Here is a 14,056-nt window from a genome sequence, read left to right on the forward strand (position 1 = left end):
GATTCTGAGCAATGGAGGATCGCTTGATTCTTTTCAAAGTCAGTGAAGTTTTTTTGTTCTTGGTGATGGTGGACAAGTTGGCTTATTGGTAGTTATTTATAGGAACTAAGGCAACGGTCCTCCTTATCTTAGCATATCAGTATCTTGATTTTCATTGGCCTCCAAGATTCTTGGTTTTGTATCTCCATGACTTCACTTGTCCACGTAGCACTCAAGCATCCATCTACTCATATAGTTTTCTGGAAGACGTCAACCACTAGATTTGTTACACGTCTGCCACTCAGGATTGCATCAAGCTATTGCATGGAGACCTACAGATTTCAGATATTTTTTCACCTTCATCATGCAATGTAGGAGATTGCTTTTCTGATGGCAGTAGGGGTTGAACTAATTTAACTTATATGTGGTATGCCTTCATCATTTTGGCTTTGATAATTGATTATCAGATTCCGAACCTTACACTTGGAGGTAAAAATACTGAAAACTTGGATATTATGTGGCTATGTGTGCATCCACAAATGTGTTGCATGGCTCAAGTACAGACTGAGATTTTTTGCAATCACATAGCAGAAAAGTTAAGCTAAAGCATTTTTGTTTGGTCATAACAAAAGTTCTGATTTGAAGAGATTTTCCAAGTTCTGTGCTGATGGAATAAGTAAATTACATAAGCCGGGGGAAAACAAAACGCTTATTGCCCTTTCTTTTTATGATTGGTATACAGATAGTGTGTCTTTTAGGAAAAAAAGGAATTTTGAGGGGAAAAATAGCAAGAGAACCATAAATTTTTTTTTGTCAATGTGCAAAATGCTGAATTGATGTGGTATGCGACACTCCATTGTAAGAATGGGCGCGGGTCGGGTATTTGCCCTGTCCACCATTTGGCTGATCCGACCTGCACCTTACACGTCAGCTATTTTCTGACTCTTACCCCCCTCACATATCAATAGGTATCCGGCCCACTTATTATTTAATTTTTTAAAAAATAATTTATACTAATTTAATTTTATATTTTACACATTCATCTAAAATTTAATAAAATTTTTTTCTCAAAAAAAAGTCTCCCACCAAGAAACAAGCATGTAAAGAGAATATAAAATAAAGAAAAAAATTAAAAGAATTCAAAATCAATAAAAGGTTGAAATAAGTAGCACATTTTTTTAAATATATGTTCCACATTAATTAAATTATTTTCTATAAAACATAAGATCACGACCTCTACAAATGAATCTTGTAAATAAACTATAGTCTCTGATATTTGAATTGCAATTTGTTCATTGAAATTATTTATTTAGCTCTAAATTATTATTTTATGGTATGTATATAAAAATAAAAAATAAAAAATAAAAAATATATATATGCGGAGCGGATTGGGTACCCACGGATTTTTAATTATGTGATCCTAACCCGCAACGCATCGGTACCCAACCCTCTTTTGACCTGATCAAATAATATAAATCAAATATCCTAATTTTCGGATAAAATCGGATTGAATATAGCGGATTTTCGGATAGGATCGGATTGAATATAGCGGATTTTAGGGTTAGCGAATAATTTTGCTCACCCCTACTCCACAGGTTGTCAAGTTCAGTTCAAGGTTTTTGAAGGAAAACCTCCCTGATCCAGTTGTCTCTTATATCATCTCATGCTGTACATTTGGGGCAAAAACCAACAACTTTGCTTTTACTTCAACAATTGGCTAGCATATGAGACTTCAGATATAGTGCAATATTTGAATTCACTTCAAAGATTGACAAGAGCTGAATTTGAGATACTTTGGCTATATTACCTTCTACAAAGTGCAAACAAAAATGTATATCTATACAACCAAATGATCTTGTCTTTTTCCTTCTTTTTTTTTTCTTTTAATGGAGTTTTGGGCATTTTATGGTTCTATCACAATGTGGCGTGAAATTCTCGTGCTTGTCAAATTTCATATTAGTTGATACTTTGTATTCTAAGACAAAATCGCAATGCCATGATACAGTAGTCGTAAGGTACTTTTGACATTGCATGGATGAAATAATGTCAAATAAATTTCTGAAAATTACAGGCATTAAAAATTTAGGTTTTTCTTTTGCAAAAAGAAAACATTGATTTATGAAATGTCCAGACTAAATTTTGACATCATTATTAGAGGCAAAAATGTGAAATGAGGGTATGCGTGTTAACTCAAATTTCCTTGTATAGCATTAAAAAGGTTTTGTAGCTTTTAGTGAATTACCAGGTATAAATTAATGTGCAATTAATTTCTATCAATCTGTCTTTTTTTCTGATTAATTTCCATGTGAATCAATCTCTCCAAAAGGCATGATAATAAACATGGAATCCACTTAAAGGTCCTCCTTAGCCATTAGACACATAATTCAAGTGATGATGATCAATTCCTGAGATTGTCATAGAATTTTAGTGGTCATAAACTTACATTCTCAGCCAACCACACAACACAAGTGGTCCAAATGAAAACATGACCTGTCAAACTGAAGAATTTGTCCCTTATTATTTTCTTTTTTTTTCCTGTTTGTGTGTGTTAAAAGACAAAGAGCCAACTAGCCAAGTCATTCTTTTTCACAAGTTTTTTTCTTGCAGCTATTCATGATTGGATATTCCACTATCCCCGAGTACAACTGGCAGTCCTTGATTGGTTAGAAGGTTAAACATCTGCAGTGGGTGAGATTTTTGGGACATGACACAGAAAAACTCAATGAGAAAGAAAATGGAAAATGAAGATCCAAATGTAGTGGTCGTGGTTTAAGCCATTGCCAAATGGGCATTCAATATCAAGCCCTCAAAATGTCAGCAACCAATGAAAATGCAGATAATGATATTCAAAGATAAGGACCTGGGCCGACCCTTCTCATATTTATACGTTCCATTGTGCATGGGCCATCAAACTCAAGCCACAAGCAACATTGTATAATTCCTACTGCCTTCAATAGTCCCATTCAGGTGCTAATCTCAATCACACAATGGCTGCCTCAACTATGGCTCTCTCCTCCCCCTCCTTTGCCGGAAAGGCGGTGAAACTCAACCCCTCCGCCCCTGAGCTGATGGGAAATGGAAGGATCTCAATGAAGAGAACTTCCAGGCCTGCCCCATCTGGCAGCCCGTGGTACGGGCGAGACCGTGTTAAGTACTTGGGCCCATTTTCCGGTGAGCCCCCAAGCTACCTCACCGGCGAATTCCCTGGTGACTACGGTTGGGACACTGCTGGGCTGTCAGCTGATCCCGAGACCTTTGCCAAGAATCGTGAGCTCGAGGTGATCCACTGCAGATGGGCCATGCTTGGAGCCCTTGGATGCGTCTTCCCCGAGCTCTTGTCTCGGAATGGAGTCCAGTTCGGTGAGGCTGTGTGGTTCAAGGCTGGATCCCAAATCTTCCAGGAGGGTGGACTCAACTACCTGGGCAACCCAAACTTGATCCACGCCCAAAGCATCTTGGCTATCTGGGCTTGCCAAGTTGTCTTGATGGGAGCTGTTGAGGGTTACCGTATTGCCGGCGGACCACTCGGTGACGTGACCGACCCAATCTACCCCGGTGGCAGCTTTGACCCATTAGGCCTTGCTGACGACCCTGAAGCCTTTGCTGAGCTCAAGGTAAAGGAGATCAAGAATGGTAGATTGGCCATGTTCTCCATGTTCGGATTCTTTGTCCAGGCTATTGTCACCGGCAAGGGTCCTTTGGAAAATCTGGCTGACCACCTTGCAGACCCTGTTAACAACAATGCTTGGGCATATGCCACCAACTTTGTTCCCGGAAAATGAAATTTCTTACTAGGACCAGTCTGATCGATGGATCTGTAACATTCTTGTGAATTAATGAAGAATATAAAGTGAATTTTTGTGTGCTTCAATTGAGTCTCGTTTTCTGATTCTCTCTTTTGTAGCATGCATTTTTTTGCTTTTGTTTTTGGCACAATATTATCAGATGGAGTTTTAGAGAAAAGCCTCGCTGTTGCAAATTGTCATCATGAAATCTGCCGGAGAAGTTTTACCCTGGAATAAGAGGCACCTTACAATTTGGATTATAATATGTCGGTACTTTTGTTTCATGGTGAAACAAGAACTCGAAATAAGTAAGAGGAATTGAGTGAACTTTGAATAAAAACACTGATTTAGGTGATCCAGAAAACAAAGACTTCCACTTCTCCCCGTCACCAAATCTTTATGGCTCCTAAATTCTTCTCAGAAATAGCAAGAAATTACTTCATTTCTTGCCTAGCCGGCTTACACTTCCAGATGTATGAGACGACAGCAATGAGACATGATTCAGAAAAGAGACATGCACAAGAAACCCTTCAATTGTGGGAGTAGATAAAAGCTCTTTACAAGTATTTGATCTTCAGATTTCACTTGATGTGCCTCTGTATCTGTACATTCTCAAACTTTAAACCTAGCAAAGGCAAGTAGCATAATAATTCTGATCTGAAGTCTATAATATCTAAGAGAAACTTTACCAAAAATAGATTGTTAAGACAAGCATACCATAAAACTTAAATGTGAGAAAAAGGAGTTTTATTGTCTTCGAAAAAATCATCAAAGAAGGAGCCAGAAGAGAATAATCACACCGTCATGAAATTAAAAAAAGTTGATCATCAGAATATTGAACCTAAATTTCAAGTATGGAACTCAAAAAGGCAGGTGGTGCTACTAAATCAATGGAAATTAGTGCAATAAATCAAGTATCTTTTCATAAGTATCATGGTTTAAAAACAAAATTAGAACTAATTTTCTACCAGTAAATATCCAAATCAGACTCTTTCTTTGACATCATTTCACTTTGGTAGTTGTCATGTATTTTGTTTGAACTTGATTCTCACAGTGTATCTTCTTCTTATCTTGGTAACGGATAGATGCTTCAATACAATTTGAAAAGGATTTTTTTTTTAATGTATGATGTGTGCATTTTGAGAGAGAGAGAGAGAGAGAGAGACAGATGGACAGACAGACAGAGAGAATGTGTACATGAGTTGGAGGGAATCCGTAATTTTACAGATCGAGCAAAATGTGTGTAACATGTTTGGGTACTTGCAGTCTTTGTTAATGTTTGCGTGTGTGTGTATATATTTATGAGAGAGAGAGAGAGAGAGAGAGACATTTCCAAGGCTTCATCAGTAACTAAACCAGAAGCATTTCAGGTTTAGCTTTTGCCTCAAGTGACTTTTATCTGCAGAGACTGAACCCTTTATCAAGTGGAGCTAGCTTTGAAAATAAAAATTCCATAACAAAAGAAGTGGAGCTAACTTAATGCATGTAATTGTGGGTAAATCTTGTTATCCAACATGCGAAGCAGAGAAACACTCGAAGCTTTTGATTTAGTGCTTAAAGAGGGAAATGAATAGACAGTTTATACATCTATGAATTAGGAATGACCTGCTCATCAGCCGTCAAAAATGTGAATCCATTTCTGAACTCTTCAGGAATTGTATCATCGTCAACATCAAAAACACTGTAAGAGCAATAAAAAACATAACGCAATTCTCCAAGTGTTATTTGACCAGTCAAATATTCACAGTTAAAATATCATGTAGTGATTACTCCACCTGTCATTTAGACCTCCATATATAAAACGAGCTAGAGACTCATCATACTTCAATAACAATCTTGCATTTCATGACTCTGAAACTGGTTGGCTCTGTCTTCAAATTCCCTCTGTATAAAAACGTTAGAGACAATAGTTTGAAAGCAAAGCACATGAAAACATAAACCTTCAACAGGGCTGTTGGTTTTTTTGGGCATAAACTAAGAAACAACACCTTAGTGTTGCAAAAAAAAACTTATAAGAAACTTGTATTGAAGATAGAAAATGAGCTCATGTTATTCATTCATTAACTCACTATTTATAGTGATTACATGAAAGAAACTAGCAAAATATTCAACTAACAATTATCCTAAAAATCTCAACAAAATATAATCTTCTTCTAATAGCAAATCCTAGCTAAAATATTTGTTAACAAACCAACATGATCTTTGGTTAACAAATATCTTTATTCTTCTAATAACTAAATTATTTTGATATCAAACATAATCTAACAAAATTTGTAGGAAAAGTTGGCATATCTCAACACTCCTCTTTGCCACTTTTGCTGCAGATTTTGAATTGTTTTATCAAATCTTTGAATCTTGTTTTGGACAAGACTTTTGTAAGAAGTTCTGCAACTGATGATTAACCTTGCAATGAACTTCTTCTTTTAGATTTTTATGCAAGCTAAATATTAATCTTGCAACAAACCACTTCTTTTGTCTTCTCATGTCATACTCCAAATAGAAGATGATCATTTTTTATGTTTCCAAATAACCTTCTCATAGGTTCAAAGTAAAACACCTTTCAACAATATTTGAAATTGCATAGAAATATGAAATTCTGCATGGTTCTTCATTTTGTTATCACCATCAAAATCTGTAGACTCAAAAACAGCAATATTATAATCTTGATAAACATCAGGAATCAATTTGTTATCTCCTGACTTATCAATGATCTCCTTCTGAATTTTTTCAGGATCTGAATTCTTGATTTCATCATCATGTTCCACTTTAGAATTGTCAAAATCTGACTAATTCATAATGAAACTTTTTCTTTTTATTTTAATTGAGAATAATTTATTCTCAATCAAATCATTAGCCATTATCCTTGTGAAAACAGCATCAAAAACTGATATGTGAATGCTAGCCTTGAATCTCTATCTAACTGCAACTCTGTGGTCTCTAATTTGTATATCCATCAGCTCTTCAAATGCTGGCGAAACCAAATTTGTCTCCACCATATCCCGTAGATCATTGACTACCAAATAAGTCCAAAATATTATGGCCCAAATTTTGTAAGTTTCACAACTAAAAGTTGAAATAATTGACAAAAAGTTCATTCCTGTCATGACTTTGAACTTATAAAGGATCTTAACCAATGCACTCACTCTAAAAAAAAAAAAAAAAAGACTTAGACCCTTAAGATATAGGCTCTTGATACCACTTTGTTGGTTTTTTGGGGCATAAACCAAGAAACAACACCTTAGTATTACAAAAAAACTTATAAGAAACTTGTATTGAAGGTGAAAATGAGTTTATGTTATTCATTCATTAACTCACTATTTATAGTGATTACATGAAAGAAACTAGCAAAATATCCAACTAACAATTATCCTAAAAATCTCAACAAAATATAATCTTCTTCTACTAGCAAATCTTAGCTAAAATATTTGTTAACAAACCAACTTAATATTTGGTTAACATATATCCTTATTCTTCTAATAACTAAATTATTTTGATATCAAACATAATCTAACAAAATTTATAGGAAAAGTTGGCATATCTCAACAAGAGCTACTGAAGAAAGATAACCTAAACTCCGTTGCTTGTAATTTACTTCAGAAAATAAGTTAAACATGAGGATATTCCAAAATGTAAAAAAACCTGAAGATCCATTAAATATCTATAATGAGGTAACCTAGGAATTGATTGAATAAATTAGGGCATGACCTTGTGCACTAATTCTGGTGTTTGACAGTTATGAATAAACACACACAGCCAAGAATGTGTGAGAGTTCCAAATGACACCACCTTCCAATTAAATAGATTAACTAGGCATCTTATGAATCCAAAGATCCCTGAGGTCCTGTACTACATATTGTGTTGAAGTACTACCAAAAATAAAATTGAACACTTCAACTCTAAGATAAACAATACTTACGTTGTTAGGTGAGCAATTATGAGCCAAGCAATTAAGACTTCCAAATTGTGCTAGCCACTAGAAGAGTAGAACTAAAACCAGTACAAGGAAAATATGAAGGAAAAAAGGTGGTAGATGCGGCCAAGCTCTAATATCATTTGGGCCAACAATTTGTGGAGTAAGTTTGGCCTGGATGGAATATTCGAGCCCCCAGATGGAGAGGAACAAGGAGATGTTCGACGAACGTTAAAAGTAATTTCAAGGTTTTCGGGACTCTTTGGCGGTTTTGTGCTTAGAAAATCAAGGAGAAAGCGATTTGATGTGAGCTGCAATTAGGAAAAAAGAGGAGGTTGTTCTAGTAACCACTTCTAGGATGAAATAGACACCATACATGGAATTAGAATTACGTCCATGATTTCAAGACATGCATAATAACACTAGAAGCCCTTAATTGTTAATCAACAAGAGAAGAGTATAAACATGGGAGTTCAAATACCCCAGGCCTACATCCAAAATTGTTACTTGAAATGAAACATAAAAAATAACCAAGAAAAAACCTGACTTACAAAAAAGTTAAGATCTAGAATACAATGCATTGATCTTCTGCACTGTAAGCCACTGCTATTTACTGTGGTCTATTTGGAAGATAAGAAAGAAGAATAAGGTATTAAACAAAGCTCTTCTTCATTGATTAAATTTATCAGAGGGTCAGAAGCTAGTTCATTTTCCTTGGGGATGTCGATTCAGTGATTACTTTGCAAAAATTGTGGAAATGCTTCAATGGAGAAGATTGAATGAATAGATCGGTGAAGAGAATGCTACCGTACACCATGGTTCACCGTCGCGGGTTGCGGTCGTGTCGCGGTTTCAGTTGTTTCACATTCGTTGCGGCATATCGGTTGAATATCGGGTGATACGCACATTATAGCACATAGAAATTTCCAAAAAATCTGAAAAAATTACTAAAATTAGAAAATACCAAAAAAGACACAATTTAAAAAAATATCTGAGTCGACTCTAAGTTGACTCGAATATATCGGCTGATACCATGCATCACGAATTCGAATCGACTAATATCGGCCGAGTATCATATTCGCGATTTGGGGATCGGCATTGTACCGATCCCTTTGTTCCGGTTACGACTCAGCTGATTCGTATCGGAATCGATCGATATTGCTAATCATGCCGTACACTGTTAAGATACGAATCGGCCAATATTGCTAACCATGCCGTACACTGTTAAATCATAGTTAACAGATTCATAAATCTCAGAAAGTTTTATACAAAGAATTAGACTCTAAAGTGTACTTGCATGGTAGATCAAATGATATCCTTACCTCCGAGAAGAAAATCATCTACTATGGATGCATGATACCAAGTCAACATATTTTTAAGAGATTCAAGATACATCATTGGTAGGTTGTGCATCAATTTTTTGATAGAGTAACTACATACGCAAATTTCAAGGATAGCCTAATAATTTCCAACAAATTGTAAGCTGGAAGAGAATCTACCAGCTGACATTCTACCAATGCAAGCTTTCAGAATAAACTAGATCAGATCTATGAACAAGCAAATGAGTTACCAATTTTTGTTAGGAAAGCTGTCAACATAAAAAGGCTTAGGAAATAACCGCATACAGTCTTTGTAGATTTTCAATCTGTTATTTTAGTTGGAGATCAACTTTAAGTCCCTCCTGCATTCATCTTATCTGTAGGATATCATTCCATTTGAAGCACTTTAACAAACCAGTAGTGTCCATGACAAAAATCTTAATGGTTCAAGGTGGATTTTAATACAATAAGAAAAGAGACGAATTATTTATGACATCTAATTTATCTTTTGTGTTAGTGAAACTACAAGGCAGAAAAATTCTAATCTGCAGATAAAGTAATCCCTCCATTCCATGTTATGTGTCAGAGTAACTATTTTCTAATCAGCCCATATCATTTGTGATTTGAAAAGTTAAAAAATGTAAAGTAATTTTCTATTTTACCCCTCATATAAAATTTACAATGAAAGTTTCTAGAAGCAATAATTAACCGCTAAAATTAAGACTAAATGTTTAGTTAAAAGGAAAATATAAAACCTTGATTTGTCAACTGATGTGACTTGATTTGTAAATTAATGTTTGCTTAAATCTTAGAAGATGTTCCACTATCCCCTGGTACAAATGGCAGTCCTTGGTTGGTTAGAAGATTAAACATCTGCATTGGGTGAGATTTTTGGGACATGACACAGAAAAACTCAATGAGAAAGAAAATGGAAAATGAAGATCCAAATGTTGTGGTTGTGGTTTAGCCATTGCCAATGGGCATTCAATATCAAGCCCTCAAAATGTCAGCAACCAATGAAAATACAGATAATGATATTCAAAGATAAGGACCTGGGCCGACCCTTCTCATATTTATACGTTCCATTGTGCATGGGCCATCAAACTCAAGCCACAAGCAACATTGTATAATTCCTACTGCCTTCAATAGTTCCATTCAGGTGCTAATCTCAATCATACAATGGCTGCCTCAACTATGGCTCTCTCCTCCCCGTCCTTCGCCGGCAAGGCAGTGAAACTCAACCCCTCCGCCCCTGAGCTGATGGGAAATGGAAGGATCTCAATGAAGAGAACTTCCAGGCCTGCCCCATCTGGCAGCCCGTGGTACGGCCGAGACCGTGTTAAGTACTTGGGCCCATTCTCCGGTGAGCCCCCAAGCTACCTCACCGGCGAATTCCCCGGTGACTACGGTTGGGACACTGCTGGGCTGTCAGCTGATCCCGAGACCTTTGCCAAGAACCGTGAACTTGAGGTGATCCACTGCAGATGGGCCATGCTTGGAGCTCTTGGATGTGTCTTCCCCGAGCTCTTGTCCCGCAACGGAGTCAAGTTTGGTGAGGCTGTGTGGTTCAAGGCTGGATCTCAAATCTTCCAAGAGGGTGGACTCAACTACTTGGGCAACCCAAGCTTGATCCACGCCCAAAGCATCTTGGCTATCTGGGCTTGCCAAGTTGTCTTGATGGGAGCTGTTGAGGGTTACCGTATTGCCGGTGGACCACTCGGTGAGGTGACTGACCCAATCTACCCAGGTGGCAGTTTTGACCCATTAGGCCTTGCTGACGATCCAGAGGCATTTGCTGAGCTAAAGGTGAAGGAGATCAAGAATGGTAGGTTGGCCATGTTCTCAATGTTCGGCTTCTTTGTCCAGGCCATAGTCACTGGAAAGGGTCCATTGGAGAATCTTGCTGACCACCTTGCGGATCCAGTTAACAACAACGCTTGGGCTTATGCAACAAACTTTGTCCCTGGAAAATGAGTTTGAGCGGTGATTGTAATTTGTGAATCCAAAAGTGTGTATACTGAGCCCCGGAAGTGATTCTGTTTGTGAGCATCGAGCTCGACTCGCGGCTGAATATTAGCATGTTATATTGGTGGAAATTGGTCCAAGCTAATGCCAAACGAGTTTTTTTTTTTTTTTTTTTTGTGCAGTATTTTGTTGATTTCCTTTGCAATCTTTTCCACCCCCTAAAAGTCGCTGGAAAAAAAGATAAAAGCATAGAATTCAAAGTGGTGGAACGTAAAGGCAAAAAACACAATTAAAGTTAAAAAATATAAAAGCTTGAGCTTGTCAAGTCAAATTGTTTATAGAAACTTATTTCAATTACAGTTTACTCTATCAAGAATCTACCATAAATTTTGTTTCGTACAGTCCATACTTAATTGCGAAATTTTATTACTTTTTATTTACTGCATGTGCTTAGAACGAGTGTAGGGTTGACTTGAGCATCGATGCCTGTTTTAGCAATTATATACTAATTTTTTTTTTTATCAAACTTTCTACTTCTTCAATCCCATTTTGATAGGCTTGTTTTCTTTTTTCATCCATCCCAAATTATAGTTCACTTTCCAATAAAAAAATATAATTAACTTTTTATACTTTCTAAAATATCCTTATTTAATGTATTTTGTTATCGTTGAATATAACCTACTTTATTTAATACAGTTAATTTTTTTGATCAATAATTGCTTTGATTCATAACTTGAATGGTATACTTTTTTAGTATTGTTGTTGTAATTAATGTAAATGTATGATGATTAGTTATACTCCTAACATTAATTGTAATTTTTGAAAATAGTACGCTAGATTTAATCTCTTAACAAAGTTGACTAATACTTCTTAAACTATGTGAGAAGGAACAAAATCAAAACTATCAAAGTGGGATAGCGAGCAGTATTATTTAGAAAACTCATTAGTTTACAATGATAAAATTGACATCCTGACAAAATAAAATAAAATAAAATAATTGAAAGGGTTATTATTATTTTATCCCCTTAACGTTCGGTGTCACTATCAATTTCTCCCTTAACATTATCTTTTAGTCACTTTATCTCCAAAACTAGCGGTCAAATTTAACAGAGTTTGTTAATTAAAGTGAAAAAACATGTTTATCTCTTAAAAATTATTATTACTGTACCCCCAAAAAATAGAAAGATACGGAGCTGTGTTGTTAAACTCGGACCGGACTGGCCGGTTCGACTGGTCGAACCGCAAACCGGCCATTCTTCCGGTCCGAGTTCTTCTAAAAACCCCTCTGTTTAATACTCGGTCAAACCCGGCCAAAAATCGGGTTGAACCGTAAACCGTCAAAATCGGCAAGAACCGGGTTTTTTTAAAAAAATTTGGCTTTTGTTGACTTTTCAGGCTTGCACTAGTTATCCCAAGCCAAATTCTTAATTTGACACCCCGGACTTCACTTCACTCCAGTCCTAAATTTCTAAAATCTCTGTCGCTTTGTTTCCACCTTCTTGTCGCCGCCGATCTTTGTCACCATTGCCGACCGCACATATGAAATCCCCAAGTAATTTCCTACTAGAGAGTACAAGCTCTATACACCAATTTCCAGTCTCCTCTCCTACGCTTTGTCCAAAGAGTCCAAACCTGACTCCCTATATATTCTGAATCAATTCCTGCTGTCTTCTCCGGTTCTCCATCCGATCCCCGGCAGAGTTGCAGAAGTTGGGAAGGTTGGTTGAAAAAAAGGGTTGGGGTGATCTTTGTTTAATCAAGTAAGTTAATGTTCTACAACTGGCTAATTTGGTGCAAACTAAAATGTTTACTTTTTGAAGATAAATTTGCTTGCGCTACATAAATGCATCCTTTAAAAGTCAGAATTGCATTATTGGGGTAAATGCTATCTAATTTTGATGTACAGATTCATTGAAGTATAAGAAGAAAGGGAAAAGCGTAAATGGCCAGCAATGTGGAAGCACTTACTAATTTAATTTCACATGATCTATTTGTTAAATTTCAGGCAAAACACGTGCAAGAGCTTTATTGGGGATTTTTTCTTTAATTCTTTTATTTGAATTAATGGATTTCCTTTGTTGCTTTCTATGTGTTTGAGGAAATGTCAAAGTTACTGAAAATTTTGGGATGCACCTCTTTTGGTAACTCCATTGTTGCTTCCTGAGATATGCAGAAATCAGTATGGCTACTTTTAGTCTATACTTTTAGTTGGAATTGCAGAAACTAGATAACTACTTTTTAAAAAAAAAATTTTGGCACAAGTAATAGACACTAATTAGATTTTAGACATTGAAGTTAAAAGCTACCTCTTATGTTGCTTGAAAGTTGAAATCAGTGTTCTAGATTGATATTTAGCATTCACTTATCACTTTCTTTTTTTTTTTTTTTTTTGCATTCTTGTTTTTCTTTTTCTCTTTTGGCTTAACTGAGGTAGGACGGAAGGCGACTGCTAAGCCAGCTCAAAGGTTGATTAACCATGTAGAAGACTCTATTGATTGACCATGCAACTGAAGATGTCATCAAATTATATATATGTAGCGAGAATGTATTAAACTGACTTTTACTTGTTTGTTTTCTCTTATCTTTATGTATTGCAGCTGAATACATATCAATCTAAGTAGCTTAGTATGTACTACAAAGTCTTCCACAAAATTGCTTAACAATCTTTGGAAGCAAATTAAGGATGTTCAAATTAAACATGTGCAATTTGGTGAATTGGATATGGATTTGGATCACTGGTTCTTGGTTATATTTTGTAAATTTGATTTGCAGGAAAAAGATATATATATATACACACACATATATATATATGACATATTTATGACGTCATCCGGTTCGACCTCTGAATGACCCCAGTTGAACCCATTGACCCCTGACCCCTGAACTCGGCCGAGTCGATATCCGGTCCGAGTCTGAAAACATAGATACGGAGGAGGAGGGGGAGGGGGGAGAGAGAGAGCTCAATTCTTTTTTTTTAATACAAATAAGAAAGAGTTAAATACTTTGTCCGTTTGAATTAGCTATTTTTAGGGGTATTTTTGAAAAATTTTAATGTAGCAGAGTTTTTTTAGTATATTTTGGGATATTTTTAGAAAATA

General features: G+C 36.0%; 2 protein-coding genes and 1 long non-coding RNA gene across 3 annotated transcripts; all 3 read left to right on the forward strand.

Moving 5' to 3' along the window:
• The first annotated feature begins 2,882 nt into the window (after positions 1-2,882).
• Positions 2,883-3,850, forward strand: LOC113710161 (chlorophyll a-b binding protein 21, chloroplastic-like). Its single transcript, XM_027233007.2, has one exon. The coding sequence runs from the start codon at positions 2,967-2,969 to the stop codon at positions 3,759-3,761; it is 795 nt and encodes a 264-aa protein (XP_027088808.2). The 5' UTR covers positions 2,883-2,966; the 3' UTR covers positions 3,762-3,850.
• Positions 3,851-10,083: 6,233 nt separating this feature from the next.
• Positions 10,084-11,128, forward strand: LOC140014804 (chlorophyll a-b binding protein 21, chloroplastic-like). The gene has a single exon (XM_072066276.1). The coding sequence runs from the start codon at positions 10,173-10,175 to the stop codon at positions 10,965-10,967; it is 795 nt and encodes a 264-aa protein (XP_071922377.1). The 5' UTR covers positions 10,084-10,172; the 3' UTR covers positions 10,968-11,128.
• Positions 11,129-12,411: 1,283 nt separating this feature from the next.
• On the forward strand, positions 12,412-13,693 carry LOC140014902 (uncharacterized). Its single transcript, XR_011821636.1, has 2 exons — positions 12,412-12,718; positions 13,393-13,693. It is a non-coding gene; the product is annotated as an uncharacterized lncRNA (long non-coding RNA).
• The last annotated feature ends 363 nt before the right edge of the window (positions 13,694-14,056 follow it).

The sequence above is a fragment of the Coffea arabica genome, chromosome 9e (assembly GCF_036785885.1).
Source record: "Coffea arabica cultivar ET-39 chromosome 9e, Coffea Arabica ET-39 HiFi, whole genome shotgun sequence".
In the NCBI taxonomy this organism is placed as follows: Eukaryota; Viridiplantae; Streptophyta; class Magnoliopsida; order Gentianales; family Rubiaceae; genus Coffea; species Coffea arabica.

Bases quoted from the DNA above. Each gene is read 5' to 3' on its own strand.
- LOC140014804 (XM_072066276.1), top strand. From the start codon at position 10,173: ATGGCTGCCTCAACTATGGCTCTCTCCTCCCCGTCCTTCGCCGGCAAG.
- LOC113710161 (XM_027233007.2), top strand. From the start codon at position 2,967: ATGGCTGCCTCAACTATGGCTCTCTCCTCCCCCTCCTTTGCCGGAAAG.